The 25071-nt window shown below is 34.2% G+C and overlaps 1 protein-coding gene across 2 annotated transcripts; it reads right to left on the minus strand.

Annotated features, from left to right (window-relative positions):
• Nucleotides 1–44: 44 nt before the first annotated feature.
• On the minus strand, nt 45–22739 carry LOC128217835 (alanine--glyoxylate aminotransferase 2-like). Of its 2 annotated transcripts, XM_052925243.1 has the most exons (10): nt 22591–22739; nt 20837–20955; nt 13568–13727; nt 12801–12875; nt 12310–12409; nt 9732–9940; nt 7656–7750; nt 4380–4504; nt 3605–3849; nt 45–3023 (listed from the first exon to the last, which is right to left on the minus strand). In XM_052925243.1, the coding sequence occupies exons 1-10, from the start codon at nt 22641–22643 to the stop codon at nt 2792–2794; spliced, it is 1413 nt and encodes a 470-aa protein (XP_052781203.1). In that variant the 5' UTR covers nt 22644–22739; the 3' UTR covers nt 45–2791. The 2 variants fall into 2 exon arrangements, with proteins under 2 accessions (XP_052781203.1, XP_052781210.1); XM_052925250.1 differs by lacking the exon at nt 20837–20955 and having other exon boundaries at nt 22591–22705.
• Between the last annotated feature and the right edge of the window lie 2332 nt (nt 22740–25071).

Raw genomic sequence — 25071 nt, forward strand, 5'->3', positions numbered from 1 at the left:
TTCAACAGTTAACAGTCAAGGATCAATTTAGAACAGAGATATGATACACAGCATCTTTATTACCTAGATCTACATATTCATAATAATTTTTCATATGCATGAAATATCATATGTAAAGTTAACAAATACTTATATTTAATTTAAACTTCATTTCATTTGTATCACAAGACTGCTTCTTTAATATTCTCAACATTATACAAACACAATTTAAATACTTTCTCGTCAGTTAAAATCATTAAATACTAAAAGGTTTAAACAGGAATCAAGATTTTCATAATTGTAAGGTACTAGAATTACTTTAAATATATGTGTAACTAAAACAATACAAAATTATGATTCATTGTAAGGCGAGGGTTATAAAAACACTCAAACCGCACTAAAATACATACATCTTTAAATTTTATTGTTATTATCCCCAAAAATAAAATAAAAATACATACAGTAGTCATAAAAGCATTGCTTAATAAGACAAGCATTTCAAAATGAACTGCATAAAAACGTGTTCAAGGTAAAAATGACAAGATAACAAAGATAACAATTGTCATTAATCATAGTTTTATGCTTATATTTAAATCACAACAAGGTCAATTATTTATCAATTATAGTGCAACTTTTCACAAGGACCAGGAAGTAATGCCATATATAAAGATCACAATAAACTTTTTGAAAGTCAAGATATGTTATGGAATGTTTGATTTTTTTTAAAGAATTTACAACAGGAGAACATTATTGAACAGTTTCAATTTATTTTAAGCTCCCCATGTCTTAGGATAAACATGCATATTGTAAAACTAGATACAATATATTCTATAATAATATCATATTCAAGACAAAAAAGAACAACCTATATGACCTTCAATAGAAATTAATGAACAAGTCTTAACCCATGATTTGAAACAAAAGATTACCTTACAGCAATAGTTATATATCCAATAATTAATACAAATGGTCATATCATTCCAACCCTTGCAATAATATCCAAATAAGTTTACCTGAAATGTCACTTATATGTACCTCTGAGAACAAGACTAGGCTATAACTATGAGTATTTCAAACAATCTTTATCTTACAATTCAAATCAATATAGGGTAACAAAATAGATCTCTGTAAATGCCACTTGAAACATACATCATGGCCATAATTGACCTCTAATGAATACAACTCATATGCCCTTATAAAGCTAAAACTTTACAATGTTAAATGCTTATATAGCTGAACCATGTGACTAATGTGTATATGACATTTTATGAACACTTGTTCTAACTCAAACATTTGGTTGAACATTTCAAAGCTATCATTTGTATAATAACAAGAGCTGTTGAAGAAAAGCGAGCTGGACTATACACCACTTTGTTGTTGAAATGTATGCAATAATGATGATATATGTAAAAAAAAGAGTAAAAGGAGCTGTCACTGTATGTGATGAATGCCCCCCAAAAGGTACTCAAGTGTGATCAAAGGTCATTTGGAAATGGAAATAAGTAGCAATGAAATGTGTGGATTAAGAAAGGAATGTGAAATGCTGTCTTGATGTGTCCAACACATGTGACAAGTTATTTTAACAACTGTCAATACAAAAGAAAGTTGCAGTTCAGACAGTGGAAATTGAACTGAACACACAACGGATAGTGCGATTTTGATATGCCCACCTTCTGGGGGAATAAAAAAAATCAATAAAGGCTATAACTTGTATTTGTGATGATATGAAGTAATGTAACTTAATTGTGTGACGGCTATGAACAACAGTGCCTTTGTAAAGTATGAAGTTCAGTGAATGACCCTGATTTGAGAGCAGAGTTAAAAAACCCCAAGTTCTCTTAAACTTAAACAAAACTTTCAAGAAATAATTTGTATTTAGGATAACATGGAGTTATGTAACCTAAAAGTATAACGGCCATAACAGTTGTGTGTGGTATGAAGTGAATTGAATGAAGGGTAGAGGATTTATTAGTGAATATCACAATTTGCTCTTAAACTTAAATCTGACACACTGTGCCATGAAACTTTAACATAAGTTCCTAATTAAATCAGGGGCCATAATTTGTATTTAGGATGATATGCAGTTATGGAATCTAATTGTATGAAACTCCTGATCAAATGTATAAAGTATTAAGCTAATTGAGTAAACAGTATTGATTTTATAAGTGAAAATAAGCTTAAAAATAAACCTTAAACTTTAACTGGACGCAGACTGCAATGCCGTCACTAGGGTGAGTATAATAGCTCTCCTTATTCTTCGAAAAGTCAAGCTTAAAATACTGAACGCATGAAAAACCTTTAATGTTAAAACTTACACTGAAACTCTCCAGTGTAACAATAATAAGCTCATGCCAAAACAAACATGACATTAAATAGTTTCAAATACCACAGTAATGTGATCATTTTTTTTGGTAAAATAGGTAAATCTGCATTGAACACAGAATGTTTTTAAGGTGACCATATTTCCATTGTTGGATACCTGTGGTACAATATATTGCCCTGCTTCATTCAGTACAGTGAAGCATTTTATTTTCCTTCACTACCTCATTATTATTCATGAAAACAAATAATTTGTCAGTTAATTTTCCAAAGGCACTAATTAATGTAATGAGGATAAAGAGCCAGGGTTGCGCACAATGCATCATTCCAAAAAGTATCAATCTTTACATTATACGAATAAGCTTTAAGTCGGCAAGATAAGAATACTGTTACCAATTTTCACAATAACAAGTGTCAACAGGACACATGAAATGATCATTTTTGTTAACTGTTCCATGGCAGTTGTGACTGTGGAGTAGCACAGTAGACCTGTTCATAGTGAGGACTTCAGGAGCATGACCCTGGAGCCCAGCGGTGAGGCATCTACTACCGTCCAGCGGTGGCTTGGCTCAAACTTGTGCTGGGGGATCTCACCGAGCAAATTATCAAGGTCGCGAATCACGTCGTCCACATTCTGCTTGGTGAAACACATCGGAGGCTTGAACTTGAGGACATTGTCGTACGGCCCGTCTGTACTCAACAACACCTTGTAGTCAGACTTCATCCTGAAAACACACATCACAATTCCTTCAAATTAACAAAGCACATTCCTTCAACTTAATCCCAGGCCATATATAAAAACATGTTAACACACAGTGATTGGAATTGGTACACATACTACGGTACTTGTCATTGTTATGCTTAAGACAAAAGCTCAGGATTCACAGGATGTGAATATCATTCTGAATATGGTCATGTTAATTGATTTTGTGCAATACATAATGAAGAATTGCACTTGTGCTATTTTCTATAATAGAGAATAGAACATTCTACATATTCAGTTTATGAAAATACTAAGGACGAAAAATAGAATGTGCATCATGTGATAAAATTACCGCTGAGAAAGAATAACTCAATACAGAGAAAACACTATTATATATTATTGGATTATCTCCCTTCACCAGAGGTTAGCATCAGCTCATACTATCACTAACAGCTCATGAAGCACAATATCCCCCATACAGGCCTCGGAGAATATATCTGAATTGTGTTTTAGAAGACCAATACCCCTGGACGTACTTTTTTGCTTTTATCTTGAAAATCACATCATTAACATTTAAATCTCAGGTTAGCAATGAATAAGTACCTTTGCACCACAAACTTGGCTTCCTCTGTTGCCGGTTCCCGTGTCTTCCTATTCCTAACAAGATCGAAACCTACGAATAAGCCAAACCCACGAATATTTCCGATCATCTCATGTTTCTCCATGAGCGCACTGCCCCGGGCCATGAGATAGTTGCCCACCTCAAGGGCGTTCTTCTGCAGGTGCTCCCTCTCTATGACGTCAAGAACAGACAGTGCTATTGCACACGAGACAGGGTTCCCTCCGAACTAAAATGCATAAGCAGAAATGAAGTTAATATTAATTTTTTTAAGATGAATCGTGAAGAGATCATTAAGCTGAAATGAGGTCAGCTTCTTAGGTTACTGGGTCTGATATCCTCTTTGAGGGCCCTGGAAAATGCGTATGTGAATCTCCTGACACCTTGGCCAACCCACAGCTCTTTTTAAATGACGGCCATTTTGCACATTGTAAAATGTTATGATGGAATAGGTTCAGTTGACCTGCATCAATTATTTTTTTCCAACAGGCAATTACATTGGACTCTTTGTAAAACAACCTATTGCATATGTCAACAAACATTTATCAAGCATTGATTAATAATATCACTTTGATATTTTGTAAGGGCTTTAATTAGAATGGTAATTACATAAAATGTAAATAAGTGTAAAATTGGTGTACCAATATTAATTGGTGAAGCATAGAAAAATTCATTCAATGATACCGGGGTAGTTGTATATCAGTAACAAGCAATAACCATCTAAAGATGACAACAAATGATATGATGGAGAAAACTTACAGTGTTAAAGTAAGTCATGCCGCAGTCTTTGAAGGCAGCTGAAATTGCCTTGGTTGTAACAACCGCTGACACTGGGTGTCCGTTACCCATCGGCTTACCCATAGTCACAATATCTGGGATCACACCTAGATACGAGAGAGAAAAGAATAATATATAAGGAGATAAAACATATGTATTGAACATCTCATTCTAAACTGTTGAAATAATGTAAAGTATGACATAATTGTTTTGTAAGAATTTTGAACTTTTGCCTCCTTTTAATTCCTACAGATATTGTTAATAGTTCAGAATCAGTTCAAAACTATAATACAGTGACAAGAATAAAACATTATTGATGCCTTGATGTGTTGGCTATGTGAGAATAAAAATAATAAAGAACAGTTCACATGACTGCAGCATGATACAAAATAACTTCACAAAAGTCTAATTATAGGCTCATGACTGGCTTAAAACCTTGAAGTGCTGTGTTTTCACAACCAGCTAGTTTATTCCAGATGAATACAACATCAATATCAACTTCAAGGTCACTGCCTTTTACTTCAAGGTCATTAAGGCCATCTTATCAATGAGTGTAGGACTACATATTGTGAGATCAGGAGAATCAGATAAAGATGCGTTCTTACTACCAAATAATATTTACCACGATTAATACAATTGTTTCATTATACCAAAACATGATAAATAAATGTCAAAAACAATGGTTCATATTGAGGATACCAAATTTAATTTGAAAGAAAGGTGCAGAAAAACATGAGATTTCTACCTTATGAGACTGTAGTAGAACACAGTAAATCTTTAAGCATTCACCAATAATTTAATATTTTTGGGCTTATTGCTATTAAATACACAGTAACAATCTGATCAGTAATTAATATTTTCCATAAGGCCACACCAAATTGATATTTCGTTCCGCGGATTTACCGCTCCTATTTTTTTGAAAATGTAAAAAATGTGTATTTTTTTTGTGCGCCCGCACCTCCATTTTGATCGCCAAGCAGATTTTTTCAGGTAATAATTTATTAAAAGACTAAAAATAATCAAGTATAATTTTTCTACGCTAGTTTTCGTGTTTTAATAAAGGGAAGTTACCGATGCGTAGGTTTTCACACTGTATATTGATCGGTTAAACATGGGTTTCAATAAATTCAATCAAAATGGCGGCTTCCCGTATAAACAATGCGGCTCGAAGTTTGGAAATTAAATCTTATTTTCGACAATAAATATGTTTTGAGCATGCTTGAAATCATTGTTAATCGTCTCATGCACTAAAGGATCATTATTTAAAGCAATCATTATGCAATAAAGAGTGTGTATCTGAGACTGGTAGCGATTATATTGCGTAATTAGTGACTCGTTTTAAATGGAAATCGGAATGATCAACTTAGTACTATTTTATTCAAGTCATAATACAAGGGACCAAAATTAGACCTCGTTACGATGATGCTGAAGATGACAGGTCAACTTAACTGGAACATGAGTCATTGTTTGGTCCAAATTGATGTATCAAGCTCATTTTTTATCAAATTCTGACAAAACAACAGTTTTGAACAAATATCTTTTCACAAATAGCGATATAAACACTGGTCTGGATATACCTCAACATAAGTAAGCCTAAGTTTATCACCTTATATTTTGTTTTTATTTGCAGCATAATCCGGGATTGTAATGCACTTGTCAATTGTAACCACTGCCTCGCCCACCCCTCGCCCTTGTTCCAGGTGTATACCGGGGACAGCAGAGGCAATGGGCTGCGTATTTACCTTTCAGGTGGCCCCGCAGTGCCTAGTGAATGTGGTTTTGTCTTCATATTGAAAATAGTCGGGAATGGGCCTCACATAGGTATTAGGGGTTGAGGGGCCATTTGGCAGGGATTTTACCAGCAGTGTGTCCCTGCAGTATTTTACCAAAAAATCTGAGGAACTAAACATTAATTTGGTGTGGCCTAACTGCATTATTGAGTAAGTAGTTAAAGGTTTATCACTCAAAATTTATGTTTGTTATACAAGTGTATGTATTAAATTTGATTAAGAGTGTCACTTTGAATACTAAGGGAGTATAAGAAATGAGATTAAGATTTCTTCTTCTAAATTCAAATCCAGATGCATATAACAATACATGTTATATCCAATTCTTCAAATCAATTGACTGTCCTGTTGAATTATTAAAGTCATAAACTTATTACATGAGCTTTTAAATTATTCTACAAATGCATGTTCTGAATAATCATTACTGTTAAAAATAGAGTATTATCTAAATACAAGTAAGACCTCTCCAGCCTAGCTATTTGTTTCAACATCTGTCTCATTACAACAAAGAATAAACAATTCTAATAATCACATATATGTTGCAATTGATGGTAAAATGGTCCTATTGCTTTCACTGTGTTCAAGACAAGTGCATTCATTTAACATTAAACCTAATAGGGCAAAAACAGTTCCATTGATCATTGAAAAAAGTGGATTCATCATATTGTATTGAAAATGCAAATTATAAAATTGCTTGGCTGGTTGATTTCAAAATTGATGTAAGTTTAATACAGGATGATGTCTAACTGATCACTGTATGGATATAAGATGGGAGAAGGTGGTCATGGGCTTGTCTGTTTCTATAAGATACAAAACCAGGAGAAATAATCAATGCTCCCCATAATTGACAGTGTTTTTCCCAATAATCCAATAACATTGAATGAAACCAGGCACTGATTCTAAGTAAGAGGTAGCAGCCTTATATTAAGTGATCATATATTTCAGGGTCACCTGATTCCAGACAAACAGCCCTACCAATACTAGTGGTATAATTACTTTAAAAACTACTTAAGAACAGATAAAAAGTGTTCCAATAGTCAAATCAATTTCATCTCACAATAAACTATCCACAATAATCAAGGAGACAAATATCTTAATTGGTTTAATGAGACATCCATTATAGATGTCATTAGACAAAGACAGAACCATATAATACACTGATGTTACCTCTCTTCTCATGTCATCTAACAACACTTGACAACACACTTAAAACCTCAAGCATTCTTAAACCAATGTAAACACTTGTGTGTTTTGTAAACAGCTAAATGTAACAACATCACATCCATATTTAGAGTGAAATCAGATACCAAACTTTGGAGATATAAAGCCTCTCAGAAGTATGGCATCATCATGCAGCATGTATGACTGCTAGTCAACACCAACACTGACCTAAATCACTTGTAAGGCAATGCAATTGTACCATTACTTTATGTGCAAACCCTGCAGGAGCTTCATTACTGTGGCCACTTACCCTGTGTTTGGAAGGCCCAGAAGTGGGAACCCACACGCCCAAAACCCACCTGGACTTCGTCTGCAATGCACACCCCACCAGCTGCCCGCACATGACTGGAACAATGTGTATATATACAATATACACTGTGTGTGTGCTTGGCTTCAAACTATTAACTATCAAATTGCCACCAAGAAACACTGAATACCAAAATCTGCAACAATTTCAAAACTGCAATTTTCATTTCTATGTTCATGTCTAACATGCCTATTATGTTGTTGTTTTTACTATATACTGAGATGTTCATGATAACTTAATCAACTTCTTTCAATTATCAAATAATGTAAGTTGTGCCAGTGACAACAATATTTGTGTTCATTCAACTAATCATATCATAATAGCCTTATGAAAGATTTTGCATTCTGCCATTTTTTTGCTACCCAGGTAAAAAATCCCCTTTAGCATAAAAACTATGTTTATACAGAGGAGCATTAACGTCTTAACATTAAGCAAATGTAGCAATATAGTGCCATGCATGAAAATGTTGATAGGTTTGTTGAATAAAAGATTTGAAATCAAGTCGTGCAGTATATGAATCATGTTAGTATTCTCCCCCTTTTTGCAAATACAATGCTATTTTTCCCCTATCAAATGGCCCCACATAAAAACCCCATAAAAATTGAAGAAAACACTGAGGTTAGTATTTACAAGTTTTACATGTTTCAATAAAGAGTTTTCTAAAGCCTGCAGAGTGGTGAGTGTTTTAACCTTTCAATGCCCCACAGCAAAGTGTTGACTTGATCAGTTCTATTCAATATTGTCCAGGACAAAGCCATAGCAATACAAAAAGGAAATCCAATGACTAACCACCAGCTTCTTAATTATGAACGTTCAGTGTCTAAGTTAAAAATATGGTATCTTGAATGCATTGACATTTTACTTTCATTAAATGTTTAATTACCATTTTTTTCTTCATTAAATGTTTGAAATTTGCATAAACTTTTGAAGCACTTTGGAGTGGAGCAATCTGTCTTTTTGTCAGGCCATCTTAATTAAAATGCATAACAGGCATGACTGAAAACCTCAAATATAGAAAAGAGTGAAGATAAAATATGAGGTCAAATTATTTAAGGCATAACATTGATCAACTTTTATCTGCCTTTGCAATAACTTGGCTCAAGCCTTGACCAAAATCTAGTTTAAGAAGGTTGACCTCCCAAGGTCAGGTAAATATACTCAATAAACATGTGCCACAGGTTATTATTTATGTATTTGTCTTCAGTCAACATTAACGTAAGAGAATATTTAATACTTTATTAAAGACACTTCTACATTTTAACAGGCCTGGAATTCCCCGTTTTCCCTACCATGGGTAAGACACCTCATGTGTCACACCACACGATCTCCGAATAATATTCTAACAGATACATGATACACTCTTGAATATTAGCAATGCTTTATCTTTAAAACATAGTATATAATAAAATAATAATAATGATAATTAACAACAAATATTAAAAAGATTATCTTGGACATTTCTTGAAAACTTTTAAACATTGAATCGAAGAGTTTCCTGGAATTTATGTCAGTTAAAAACTACACACATCATTTTGTGAAATGTACAAAAACTACATAAATTATACCATGCCAAATATTAATGGAGGTGAAATTTAATGCAAAACAAAGTTAACATTCAGGTGTATTTAGTGTGAATTGAAATTTCTGAACTCCGTGCTGCTTAATTAGCTGGAAACAAGACTTGTAAGCAAGAAAAACTATGAAGCTATGAAATTATGGGATAAAACCTGGACATATGCCAGTCCATCCAAACTATGGGATAAAACATGGACATATGCCAGTCCATCCAAATTATGGGATAAAACGTGGACATATGCCAGTCCATCCAAATTATGGGATAAAACGTGGACATATGCCAGTCCATCCAAATTATGGGATAAAACGTGGACATATGCCAGTCCATCCAAATTATGGGATAAAACGTGGACATATACCAGTCCATCCATTTAGAAGTTGTTTAAGTGTTAACTACATACAACACACTTACAGCGCAGAAATAAAAAGAACTGCTTAGTTTACCTGTATACTTTCTGCAAGTAGCCAGGTGGAAAAACGATCTGTCCTCCGCAGCTCTGCATAGATTCTGCGATGAAGCCACACACTCCTCTACCTTTGGCATGCACAACCTTGCAGATGTCCCGCACTTCATCAGCATACAGTTTCCCCAGATCCTCACCTGGGTAATCACAGTCAACAAACTTCCCTCTGTATGTGTCTGGGCAGGGTGCCTGGGAGCGCGTAAATATTAAGTAATCAATTCTAACATGACTAATACTATGACCTGATATGAAACAAAGGAGAGTTACAAAATCAAGAGTAATCATTTACTTTACTTAAGACAATGTGAACACTCATCTCACACTTTTTTCAGACCATAATTCAGACAATGTGAACACTCATCTCATACCAGTTTCACACAATAATTAAGACAATGTGAACACACATCTCACACTAGTTTTACACAATTATTTAGACAATTGATGTGAACACTCATCTCACAATAGTTTCACACAATATTTCAGAATACACGAACGCTTATGTCACACTAGATTCACACTTTACTGCAGACAATGTGAACACTCATCTCACACTAGATTCAAACCATAATTCAGACAATGTGACCACTCATCTTATACAAGTTTTACACAATAATTTAGACAATGTGAACACTCATCTCACACAAGTTTCACACAAGAATTCGCACAATGTGAACACTCATCTCACACAAGTTTCACACAATAATTTTGACAGTGTGAACACTTATCTCAAACTAGATTCACACCATAATTCAGACAATGTGCACACTTATCTCACACTGGTTTCACATCATAATTCAGACAATGTGAACACTCATCTCACACTGTACTTCAGACAATGTGAACACTCATCTCACACTGTACTTCATTATCTCACACTATACTTCAGACAATGTGAACACTTATCTAACATCATAGTTTAGGCAATGTGAACACTTATCTCACACTAGTTTCACACTATTCAAGGAAAAATGTTATCTGTACAAAGTTTAATTAGCTGTAAGGTTGACTTTTTTGGTAATCGGTTGTTTTTTGTAAGCCAGTTGATCTTAGCAATTCAACAGAAAACTATCAAGTGTTGTATTACATCATTTGTTTCCATTTAGGAGATGCTGAATCTAATTATCTTTTACATGCACTAAAAAATGAATATATATATATATATTTTTTGATCCAGGAGGTTTTATTCGACTCGAGTGGATTTTACAGATTTCACGAGGCGCTAGCAAAAAATCTGCAAAAATCCACCAGAGTCGAATATGACGTTCCCGATCACAACGCAGTACTAATAACCCTTTTATTGAATACATAACTGGTAATATCACTTAAAAGCCACATGTTTTCATAATAAATATCATTTTAGTAACTAGGCACTATTTTGTTTTATGACGTCATTTTAACATTGCACAACATTACTTGTTATGACGTGACGTCACAAGAGTGGACTACGATTTTGTATTGCGTGTGAATTTATGATGGATATATAATAAATATATATCTCTATCATAATCCTTTAAGTGTCTTTTTAAAGAATGCCTTGAATACAATTGACCGATTGTTCTGAGCAATTGTTTCGAGTGTTGTTAACATCATCATCATTATTTAACATTAAAATCTTACTGTTCTGGAAGTTTAATAAATACATTTGTGATCTGCAATATTTGTAACAAGATTTCTATTTCAGTTACAGTTTTCTGTTACATGTTATTTAAATATATAAGCATATCACAAACTAGTTCTCCTTTTCAAGTTAACGACGTGTCCTTAACAACGCCCATAACTTTAACAAAGCTCTGAACAATCATTCCAACATTTCAGCAAAGGACATGAAAGCAAAGTGAAAGTATTCAGGCAAGGCAAAAATAATATTAAGGCTAGACAAAAAAATATATAATATTTTGGTAACGGTGACATCTGGTCCAGAAACAGGTAAGGAAGATAGGTAGACTTGTTTTTGTTTGTTTCATATTAGGCTATATGTAACAATGTTATTGTCATCAATGAGGAATACATACTGTTTAAGTTATCTTTGGTATAAAGCTTCAAATGTTTTTAAACAACATATTAAAACACACACTAACAATTTTTTATTTGTTTTTACACATGGACAATAAAAACATTAGGGTCGGCACCTATTTCACAGGCATGGTCGAGTAACCCAAACCAGAATTATTTTTTAGGCCCTATTTTGATAACATCTCCCATCTGCTTGGCTAGCTAATAAACACAATCCATCAAGGTTGTTTACAAATATTGCAGCTTGTTACAAAATGCTACTGAAGGTTGCCAAATTTACATATTTCAAATTATGACCTTTAATATAAAAATCTGCTCAAAATATTTGAAAGCAACACAGGGAGCTTTATAACACTTTCAAAAATAGAAGGACACAGATATCCAATTGATATAATAACAGTTTGAATGTTTAGTTGGCTTTTAAATATCATTTGACCTTTATTCATAATGTGAAAACAATGACATTCATTACAACAAGCTTTGAATTTTCAACCTGGGCAAATACTAAGATGAAGATAATTTTATTAAGGAGATTGGTGACTTACCACATAGACATTTGAGGGACAAGTGTGCACACCGTCCCTCTGAACTTTGAGTTTGTATGGGCTGATGTCAATACAGGACATTATGTGACCATGGTACGCACTGAAATGGCCAACACAAAACACTGCATCAATTTTAATAACTACAACTTATTCAACCTTTTTCTTAGTCTTGCCAATACAACTAATTTGCCTAAATGTATTAATGTCTAAAATGAACAGATTTGTTGACGTCATGTATCAAATAAAACAGAAATCGAGATATGTATTTTATGGCCATTTCATACAATTTCTCAAAAGATAGCACGAAAACAACCACCAAAAAACAAAATCAGGAGATACATTAGTTATATGCCTGAGATCAAGCAACATAATAAATAATTCAACACTTATGCTTCATGCAATTTCTCACTGATGACAAATAAGATAAAAACAGAATGGCTTAATTCAGGCAATCTTCCCTATCATTTAAAGCTGGGCTTTTATCTACTTACTGGTCCATTGTTATCATCTCTGTGTTTTTGGTGTAATGTCTGGCCAGCCTCAAGGCAAGGTCATTGGCTTCTGACCTGAAATAACAAGAATTAACCACTTTGCATTAAGCCATATATTTTAAAGCTGCACTCACACAGATATACCAGTTTTACAACTTTTTTTATTTTTTTGTGTTGGAAAGAGCAGACTTTTGCATAAATATCTGCAAACCAATGATATAGGATTGCTTACATAAAATCAGATCGTAGATTTTCATAAATTATTTCCGTTCGAAAATTCATGTTTTATGGCTTAAACCGTTACTAACATTTTAAGAAAAATGCTCATAACATAAATTTTTGAGCTTAAATATAAAAATCTGCGATCTAATTTTTTGTCAGCAGTCTTATATAACTGGTTTTCATAGATTTTCGCAAAGATTGGCTCGTTCCAAGACAAAAAGGTTGCCAAAACGTCCAATTTGTGAGAGTGCAGCTTTAAGTATCTTATATAAAGGTTATTTGATATACTGTATCTCATATCTCAGAAATTTGTGTCTAACATCATCATCAGCAATAACACGGCAAATTATTGAATTTTAAATTTTAATCTCTATTTCATTAGCATGGTTATTATTATATTTATTATGAAGAGTGTTAAACTTGGTTATTATACAGTATAATCTACATGTACTGCCACAAAAAAGGTACCATATTCTGACTTCTGTTTTATATCAGGAATGCTATTAAATAATTAATTTATTTCATAATTATGGTTGTGTACTGACCCTGAATTACACAGATAGACAACACAAAGCTCCTCCGGCATGGTGGCTGTGATTTTCTCCGCGAGTCTCCCAATGTTGTCATGTAGGAACCGGCTGTTTGTGTTCAACTTCTTCATCTGATGATAGCCAGCCTCCACTACATCCTTGTGACAGTGACCAACTGAGAGCAGGAAAAACACTTCTTCTATCATAACATTCTTTGTTCATAAATGGTATTTTATTAATACTGTAGCAGATTTTGACATAAATGTGCACACTCATGTTTAAAGGCACACATGTGTTAATTTTAAAAGTATAAAAAAGATACCTTTGGGATGATAATGTACAAAAACTCACCAAAAATTACATTTGGGACAAAAATGTATGAAAACTCACAAAAATTACATTTGGGACAAAAATGTATGAAAACTCACAAAAATAACAAATCAAATTTGAAAAGAGCAAAATTTCACTACTTGAATTAAAGAAAATGGTTGTTTTTAATTTCTAGGTATCATAAATATTCTATATTTTAAGACTTATTAGGTTCTAATGCACATAGTTAATGCAGCATTTCCATTCCAGAAATTAAACTGCACATTTTGTATGGAGTTAAATCTATCCAAATGTGTTTCATTTCTCTCACTTTATTTTGCAATTTTCTTTCAATTCAAGCACTGATTATGTTATCAAAAGTACATTTAATACTGTCTATTTCAAGGAATGAGTTTTTACCCAATTATAACTCTCTTTTTTTTTTATAGTTTTTGCAGTTAGGCCAAATAAAAAAATAGGTGCGTTTCAGGTAACGCTGCCAAAAAAAATAGGGTAGGTAGGTCGGAATATTTTTATATTGTTTTTATATATATATATCGATTTCAGTAACTGTTGACTCAGACTGTACCAAAAATAAAAGTCATCAGGTTTATCAGCAGTGTTTAAACATGTTCCATGCTTCAAAGGAAACAATCTTTATTTGTCTGGTTAAATACTTTGACAATGATGGTTGGATTTCAACTAAGTTATGGTACACCACTCTTTCCACGAACGGTTTTACTTTTCTTTATGCACCCTTTTGCTTTCAATGACCCGCTGTAGTTACGCTAACCTGCCTGTTACATAATTACATGGAGAGTGGGACAGCAAATTTACCATATAAGCCATCAGCCAAGGAAACCTCAATGCTGTCAAGAGGACCTGGGGGTTCAGGTTTGAAGAACAAGTAACATGCAGGTTTTATTGCCAAAATTGCATACTTAAGTCTGACATATCAATCCGAAAGTCAGTATCTGACACATTTGTATCTGACAAGAAAATAAAGTTCAAGAATTGAAATATATCTGTCACACAAGCACAAACTACCCGTAATTCACCTTAGAGTTTGGACACTCTAAACATTCGGACACCCATTATTAATTTCAAAAATAATTTATTTTGCGTAGTGACTATATATATATACCTAATTTTCGGACAGCCAAAGGACATCGATTATGACTTATACAGTTACTAAGTCTCACAGACAAAGATAATTGATCTTTATCCATAGAATGTATTTGCCTGGCTAGATTACCTAACCGTATACATCACTGTGACAAGTTAATTAGTAACTACCCATCCTAAACGATTTATTGCCTGTTGAAAAGGAAGTGTGATATATATAATGGAGGATTAAAGAAACAACAAGGGCAATCAAGGGATTAAGAAAACACAGACATGACATGTTTGTAAAACGATCTGCCAATAAACTTTGAAACTTGTACCACACTTTTAATATAGACTTTATGAAGCAACAATCGTACAGTAATACTCATTGAAACATCAATAGAACAATAAAAAACAACACATTCAATGATACAGGTAACCATTGAATGTGATGAATTAAAGTTAGAAATGCAATACTTAAGTTACAATCGAAAACACCACCCAGACACATTAATCCTGCATAACTATATCCATGCTCTTCACGAGATCCTCGTGGGTATAACTGTGAGTTATGTGACGTCACACAGTGTGACTGTTTGATCTGAAGCCGATAGAAGGTGTTTATTCATTTCAATGCATGTATGAAATGGTGTTGAATGGGATTTTAATTAACTTGATGAAGGAGTTACACTTAAAGGCGTTATAACCATCGATAACTACGGATAAATTAATAAGTGGTAAAATGCAGACATGAAGAAACAAGAGGGCCAAATGGCCCTGAATCGCTCACCTGTGATATACTGCACATTGGTATTGTGTTCATAAGGTTTTTCTAATATCTGACCTAGTGACCTAGTTATTGACTGCGGATGACCCAATATCGAACATGACCCAGATTTTATAGAGATGATCATTCTGACCAAGTTGCATTAACATTAGGCTAAAATTGTGACCTCTATTGTGTTCACAAGGTTTTTCTACTAATTGACCTATTGACCTAGTTATTGACGGTAAATGACCCAATATCGAACTTGACCTAGATTTTATAGAGATGATCATTCTGACAAAGTTACATTTAGATTAGGCTTAAGCTGTGACCTCTATTGTGTTCACAAGGTTTTTATACTAATTGACCTAGTGACCAAGTTATTGACCGCGAATGACCCAATATCGAACTTGACCTATATTTTTCTAGAGATGATCATTCTGACCAAGTTGAATTGAGTTAAGCCTAAAATTGTGACCTCTATTGTGTTCACAAGGTTTTTCTACTAATTGACCTAGTGACCTAGTTTTTGACCTGGGTTGACCCAATATGGAACTTGACCTAGCTTATGTTAAGATGATCATTCTGACCAAGTTTTATTAAGATAAGGCTAAAATTGTGACCTCTATTTTGTTCACAAGGTTTTTCTAATAATTGACCTAGTGACCTAGTTATTGACTGCGTATGACCCAATATCGAACTTGACCCAGATTTTATAGAGATGATCATTCTGACCAAGTTGCATTAAGATTAGCCTAAAATTGTGACCTCTATTGTGTTCACAAGGTTTTTGTACTAATTGACCTAGTGACCTAGTTATTGACCGCAGATGACCCAATATCGAACTTGACCTAGATTTTATAGAGATGATCATTCTGACCAAGTTGCATTGAGATTAGGCTAAAATTGTGACCTCTATTGTGTTCACAAGGTTTTTGTACTAATTGACCTAGTGACCTAGTTATTGACCGTGAATGACCCAATATCAAACTTGACCTACATTTTATAGAGATGATCATTCTGACCAAGTTGCATTGAGATTAGGCTAAAATTGTGACCTCTATTGTGTTCACAAGGTTTTTCTACTAATTGACCTAGTGACCTAGTTATTGACCGCGGATGACCCAATATCGAACTTGATCTAAATTTTATAGAGATGATCATTCTGACCAAGTTGCATTGAGATTAGGCTAAAATTGTGACCTCTAATGTGTTCACAAGGTATTTCTACTAATTGACCTACTGACCTAGTTTTTGACCACAGATGACCCAATATCGAACTTGACCTAGATTTCATAGAGATGATCATTCTGACCAAGTTTCATAAAGATTAGGTCAAAATTGTGACCTCTGTTGTGTTCACAAGGTTTTTCTAATAATTGACCTAGTGACCTAGTTATTGACTGCGGATGACCCAATATCGAACTTGACCTAGATTTTATAGAGATGATCATTCTGACCAACTTGCATTGAGATTAGGCTAAAATTGTGACCTCTATTGTGTTCACAAGGTTTTTGTACTAATTGACCTAGTGACCTAGTTGTTGACCGCGGATGACCCAATATCGAACTTGACCTACATTTTATAGAGATGATCATTCTGACCAAGTTGCATTGAGATTAGGCTAAAATTGTGACCTCTATTGTGTTCACAAGGTTTTTCTACTAATTGACCTAGTGACCTAGTTTTTGACCTGGGTTGACCCAATATGGAACTTGACCTAGCTTATGTTAAGATGATCATTCTGACCAAGTTTCATTAAGATAAGGCTAAAATTGTGACCTCTATTTTGTTCACAAGGTTTTTCTAATAATTGACCTAGTGACCTAGTTATTGACTGCGTATGACCCAATATCGAACTTGACCCACATTTTATAGAGATGATCATTCTGACCAAGTTGCATTAAGATTAGCCTAAAATTGTGACCTCTATTGTGTTCACAAGGTTTTTGTACTAATTGACCTAGTGACCTAGTTATTGACCGCGGATGACCCAATATCGAACTTGACCTAGATTTTATAGAGATGATCATTCTGACCAAGTTGCATTGAGATTAGGCTAAAATTGTGACCTCTGTTGTGTTCACAAGGTTTTTGTACTAATTGACCTAGTGACCTAGTTATTGACCGTGAATGACCCAATATCAAACTTGACCTACATTTTACAATGATGATCATTCTGACCAATTTGCATTGAGATTAGGCTAAAATTGTGACCTCTATTGTGTTCACAAGGTTTTTCTACTAATTGACCTAGTGACCTAGTTATTGACCGCGGATGACCCAATATCGAACTTGACCTAGATTTTATAGAGATGATCATTCTGACCAAGTTGCATTGAGATTAGGCTAAAATTGTGACCTCTAATGTGTTCACAAGGTATTTCTACTAATTGACCTACTGACCTAGTTTTTGACCCCAGATGACCCAATATCGAACTTGACCTAGATTTCATAGAGATGATCAGTCTGACCAAGTTTCATAAAGATTAGGTCAAAATTGTGACCTCTGTTGTGTTCACAAGGTTTTTCTAATAATTGACCTAGTGACCTAGTTATTGACTGCGGATGACCCAATATCGAACTTGACCTAGATTTTATAGAGATGATTATTCTGACCAACTTGCATTGAGATTAGGCTAAAATTGTGACCTCTAATGTGTTCACAAGGTATTTCTACTAATTGACCTACTGACCTAGTTTTTGACCCCGGATGACCCAATATCGAACTTGACCTAGATTTCATAGAGATGATCAGTCTGACCAAGTTTCATAAAGATTAGGTCAAAATTGTGACCTCTGTTGTGTTCACAAGGTTTTTCTAATAATTGACCTAGTGACCTAGTTATTGACTGCGGATGACCCAATATCGAACTTGACCTAGATTTTATAGAGATGACCATTCTGACCAAGTTGCATTGAGATTAGGCTAAAATTGTGACCTCTATTGTGTTCACAAGGTTTTTCTACTAATTGACCTAGTGACCTAGTTTTTGACCCCAGATGACCCAATATCGAACTTGACCTAGATTTTATAGAGATGATCAGTCTGACCAAGTTTCATAAAGATTAGGTCAAAATTGTGACCTCTATTGTGTTGACAAGCAATTGTGAACGGACGGACGGACGGACGGACGGACGGACGACGGACGAAGAGTGATCACAAAAGCTCACCTTGTCACTACGTGACAGGTGAGCTAAAAAGGCAGGTTTAACATACATGGAGATAAAATGTAAAAATGGTTATTTTCAATGAATTCGGACAGCGGAAAAAAAATATTATTTTTAAGGTGTCCGAACTCTATGGTGAATTACGGTAAATACAATCAGAAATCCAAGTCTAATATTGTCAACTTTTCGTATACATTTCATAACAAATGCTTTTCGTACCCAAATCAATTTTTTTCAGTGAAAATAGGTAAGGGTCGGCGGGAAAAAATAGGGTCGGTTGGGTAACCTGAAACGGACCTATTTTTTTATTTTGCCTTATGTACCATTGAAAGATTATTCCATAACTCATGTAAGATTATTAAAGATAAGCTTTGCTCACAGTATAGGATCCAGTCTAAATGTCAACATAAAATTAAAAGTGATTTTCAGACTCTTCAATATTATGAGTTAAAGGGTTTAGGGTTATCATGAAATAATAATTTACTAAAAACAAACAGATTATTTTAGCCCCGCCCCCCCCCCCCCCCCCCAAAAAAATAAAAAAAAAATAAATAAAATAATGCATAGCAGAAAGCTTAAGGAGTTCAAGGACCACCAGAAGGTCTTTAGAAGCATATATCTTTTGTATGCTAAGTTCATTAATTAATACAATATTTAACATAATATTCTTTCATTAAAAACAACACTGGAATATTCCAATTCATTTCCTATAAGACACATTAAGAAACATTCTTGAATGATATGTGAATGTCTCAAAAACAATATGAATAACTTTATACTTACAAATGTAAAATTCAAAGTAAATAGAAAAACTAAAGAGTTTGCCCTGTCACTGTTTAAATATTGAATTTCATGAATGAACATGCAAATACATAGGCCTAAACAAAATGGTTTGGTTAGGGTTACATCCTTTTCATAATAGGTAGGCTATTTATTTATTAGTCTTTATATAAGAATGTTATTTTCATCATTGAAAAATGATGTTAAAGTAATATTCTGTATAAAGCGCAGGTTTTTTTTAGTTTTTAAGAAGCTGACTATAAAAACAGTTGGATCAGCGTCTATTTCGTCTATTTCGAAGGTAGGGTCAGGTAACCCTAACCAAATGAATTTTTTTAAAGGCCATATGATCATATCATATTTAATGTCTCATGTACAGCTCTTTACATATTTCATGCATTGAAATGTAGTTATTCAATACAAACAAGTCCTAAAAAAAATCCTTTTGGTTGAGTGTTTAAATCTAATAAAACAATATGGATATTTCATGATATTTATAAGGTAACATTCTATTCTGCAGACATATTCTCATTCTCTTTTAACATTAGTTATATATCAGTTATACACTTTAAGTTAATGACCACAAAACACTTCATTTTAAATAAAATGCTAACAGTGCACTTAAAGGGGCTGTACTCTGTATGATAAAATAGCGAAAAAAAGAAGAAAATTGTCGAAAACTGACATAAACTTGGCATCGATGTGTACAATGCATTGAAACTTACTAACTGAAGTACTACATAGTTTACAATATATTTAAGATTAGCAAATATTTCGTATTTTACAATTAAAAAAGATTACTGGGTATGTCTACCAGGTAGAATTCATTCCTTATGCGTGATTGGCTAGTCGGTGTTATCACGTGATATTACCGAAGTAGGTGTATAGCTTAATTATGTCACCGGATTAGAGTAAGCCGTCGTAGCTCAGTAGATACGACGCTGGACTGAAATTTTGGCAACACCGGTTCGAACCCGGTCTCCGAACATTTTTTTTTTTACATTTTGGTACTTTTTTTTTACAATTATGATATCAAAGCGTAACACATTCTATTAGATAATTGTCCTGAGATTTGTTACAGAAAAAAAAAATTGGTGCCACTCTGGTGTACAGTCCCTTTAATAATGAGGTGTGTGAAACTTTAACTTACCATGGCAAACATTGTTGATGCAATCCAAGTACTGATTGCCATTTTCATCATACATGTACTGGCCTTTGGCTTTTGTTATTTTCAGAGGGTCACTTGCGAAAAACAACTGGCATGCTTCCCTACAAAAAGTTATTCAGATATATGATAATATAAAATTGAAACAAGAGCACCCCAAGAAGATTCCAATGCCCTTCTGTTTTTGCCAGTTGATAAATACTTAAGCCTGAGATATGTGTACTAGCAGCTTTGTACTCATATGTACATTTATTTTTTATCATTGTTAACATGCATACCAAGTTTCATTACAATACCAAAGCTGTTACAATACAATGTACCTTAATTTCTTTTCTTACAATTTGCATATTTATTTATAGCAATCGGTTTTCCAAAAACAACCAAATGTATTGCCAGCATTGTATCAATCTTTGTGTGACAAACTCCATAAATGGTTTTTCATTAAATATAAAGCTTCATTGAAAACAGGCATAAATGCAACACCAATGTCCACATCCTGATTACAAAAATAATGCACCAATCAATTGTAACCACGGCCTCCCCAGGTCTGGGGATAGCCGGGGAAAAGGGCTGTGTTTTTACCATTCGGGTTTCCTCGCAGTGCCGGGTGAATGCGGTGGTTTTGTCTTTGCGCAAAATATAGCGGGGAATGGGCCTTCTTAGGGTTCCTGGGGTGCGGGGGCATTTGGCGGGGATTTTACCATCAGTTCGTCCCTGCAGGGCGGGGTTTTACCCGGGGTTGGCTGGACCGAAAGTCAAAGTCCCCGCTATTCCCCGGACCTGGGGGGCCGTGGTTACAACTGACTGGTGCATAAGCTTGATTTCATTTGTTAATTTCATATATCAAGCAAGAACTCGTAAAAACATATGCTCGCCTAGTTTTTTCTTGGCAAGGTTTCTCAGGAGTAAAATTGTTGCTTAATTCCCAGAAGTACTTCTTTGAGAAATAAGTGCTGAATTTTGTATGTATAAAAGGAAATCGGCAGAATTTTGATAGAAATTGACCTTCATGTGCTCTATTCCTTCACTATTAGATTATTGAATTTACACTTAAACACTCTTTGATCATCTCGTTTTTACTATGAATTAAACATGTTGTTTATTAGAGCTTCTATTGAGATAGCATTCAATTCAAAATGACAATTAAATATTTATTGGGTTCTACATGAGTATGTTTACAAAAATGCCTTATTAATTGCCCCCTTTGCTGCCCTGATTTTACGCGAGATACACGATGCCACAAATTTTATGTACATGTAACTATAAGTTTTACTCTGTCAATACCTGTTCTAGTAAGAAAATCTTTCAAAAACCAGTCAAAACTGGCGGACACTGCTCACTGTTTTAACACTCCTTATGGTTTGCACACTTTATTTACTCATAAAAAATGCATTTTACAAGAAATAAGTGAGACCCTTGAGTGAAAGTGGCAGTGACCAGCGTACTGAATTTAATACTAATACACGTTATTATTTAAAAGAACGAATTGGCAAATATTTTATAAATAGTCATTAAAAGTCAATCAAAATATGTATATGGATTCACACAAATATTACGTGTTGTTCTGATTTAACTGTGAATAACACTGTAAATGACCTTCACCTTGTTAAACGTTATTATTAGTATTACCTACCAGCATCCATGCTACTGCCCGCCAAACCAGTACCATAGACGCATTAAACAATGCTGTATACCAAATGACAACTCGAAATAGGCTGATTATTAAATACTTTACATACCCAATGAACTTATCCCTGAGTTTAGCCGTTTTATCTTTTGATAGTTCTTCCATATTCACGAATGGAACTAATACAAGCGTGTGCTGTCAATACTCCAAACGAGAACTTTCAACTGCGGCAACGACCAAAGCTATCCGTAATTTGTAAACCAACCAATGAGACACTCACAATCTAAATATGACACAATACCGCAAAAGTCACGCCTACTTTCCCGCATTTACCCCTTGCATGAATATTTTTTATCGGATTAAGATCATTTCACCGAGATTAACTTTATTCCATGACTGTTTAAATACTTAAATTGATATCTAGTTGAACAATAGTGTTTAACTGGTAATACAGTAATCAATTCATGTCTGGCCACTGACGTAAATTTATAAACATAAGATAGTTTAACACGGAAGAAAATATCTTCTAACATTGTCAAATTTAGTTCTATTACAAAATGCGAACAACTTGTAAACAAAGTGATAAGTATTGTGGGTGATGTCGTGATAATTTTGTTAATATTGGCCACCTACAGTTAGATAGTTATGCCAATATTAATTAATTGCTAATTTTGTACCCATTTTTTTGTAAATGGGTGCAGTCGTGACATTTTTATTATTTTTCATTATTTTCTTAGATGACTATTCCACCGTAAATATGTGTCCATGCTATTTTTTTTTTTTTTTTTTTGGGGGGGGTAATGGACCATATGCATGTGTTTCAAGACGAACCACGAACATGATCTCCTATTTGTGACATGTATAATTTTATGTTGTACATCGACACGTACCGTAGGTCTGAAGAAACGTCGTTCCGGCCGGACAATACCGGGGGTGGTGGGGGGGGGGGGGGGTCCAGGAATTGACATTACAGGGGCATAACTAAGGGGCGCAGCCTTTTGACATGCGCCCTCCCACAAAAGCGAAAGTGTATGGCATAAACTGTTTGCATCGTGATTTGGGGTTACTTCCTCAAGACAGTTTAACAATTTGTAGTCAGAAATGGTGCATTATGAGCATATTTTATTGCCTTTTTCCTCCCAAAATTGATATCAAAAAAAAATTGGACGATGTTAGAAACCGCGAGTGAGTACCGGAACCTAAACGCAGAAACAGACCATAGTTCAAGATTGTTTTTAGAGTCAATAAAAGTTAAGGCGCGGCGGTAAAAAAGAGGCCGGCGCGGGCAGGTATGAAAACCTAGCAATTAATTTATAGTCGCCTTAGATAAAAAAAAAATCGAAGCCCTCTGTGTTAGGACATACTAAAATATGTACTGTACATGTAAGATTATATCCGTGTGTGAAATAGTATATTATTTTAGAAATCATTAATGTTACACGATCAAACACGGTAATTGTTTATCTTGTTCACTGGCGTGTCCATCCACCTGCTAGAACCATTTTTTATTGTCTCTTGTACTAAAATTATGCGTCGCCTGCATCATTTGGCCGGAAATTACATCTCGAATTTATACTTTGATCGCAGGTGATCGTAACAGTTTAGCAAGACCAGGGTTCGAGATGTAGCATTTATATTTCTTTGTGTTATTAATTATCCTAGAATGCTTTAACTAACAAAAGGATACCGTAGGACCAATCTAAATGCCGAATAAATGGCCTCTGCATTGCGAAATATTTTCGACTACTAGTAATTGATTTCAAATAAGTGCACAAACTTAACTTGTATAATTTACATTTAAGTTCATTTCATTAATTCAGTAAATCTCTGGGGACGATTACATATGAAAAAGTTAACTTAGTGAACACTTCCTAAAATTTGACAATATTTTTTTAAAACTCATCTACTTTTAATTAAACGTATTCATATGAATTCATAATCTAGACCACTTTATTTTATATTTTTGTACTGCATGTAGCCTAGAAAAAATATACTAAATCAGAAATGTTACATATTAAACATTTATTAGGGAAACTCGAAAACGCACTAGCAAATCTTAGAACTTAGGTAGTGTTTTATACCTCGCCACGGCTGTTTAGATTGCACATATGATATGTGCAGCATCCCTCGTATATTGTCGGTAACTGTATTTTTGACCATAGTCAAAAATAAATACAATGAGCGAAGATCTGAGCTGAGTTTTCTATTGTATACTTGTTTGGAAAACACCATTTGACACCAACACTAACCAAAATTATGACATGGGAGCTCCCAAAACCTACTTTACACTATCATCTGATTACCTATTCTTTCGGTTCCGAGGCAGATGCGTCCCCTCTACTGACGTCATACTCAAGTCGTTCAGATAATCAAAGAAGAAGTCTCACTTTCATTTTTTCGAATGATTCGGTCGTTATTGCTTCGCAAGGCTCAAAAACACACGTTTTAAGAACGACACAAATTGCAGAGATGGCTTAGTATAAAACTATGAAATTCACGCCCTTGTTTTCAAACGGTTATCATATTTCCTATGAATCACTTTGGTACAATGAATATGCTGAAAGTTCTGCTATTATGGTGTTTTCATGTAGTA

The sequence above is a fragment of the Mya arenaria genome, chromosome 2 (genome assembly GCF_026914265.1).
Source record: "Mya arenaria isolate MELC-2E11 chromosome 2, ASM2691426v1".
Taxonomy (NCBI): Eukaryota; Metazoa; Mollusca; class Bivalvia; order Myida; family Myidae; genus Mya; species Mya arenaria.

Bases quoted from the DNA above. Each gene is read 5' to 3' on its own strand.
- LOC128217835 (XM_052925243.1), bottom strand. From the start codon at position 22,643: ATGGAAGAACTATCAAAAGATAAAACGGCTAAACTCAGGGATAAGTTC. The intron at 12,410-12,800 runs GTAAGTAGATAA...TGGCCATTTCAG, and splicing joins GAGATGATAACAATGGACCA to TGCGTACCATGGTCACATAA. The intron at 3,850-4,379 runs GTAAGTTTTCTC...TATGCATTTTAG, and splicing joins GCATGACTTACTTTAACACT to TTCGGAGGGAACCCTGTCTC.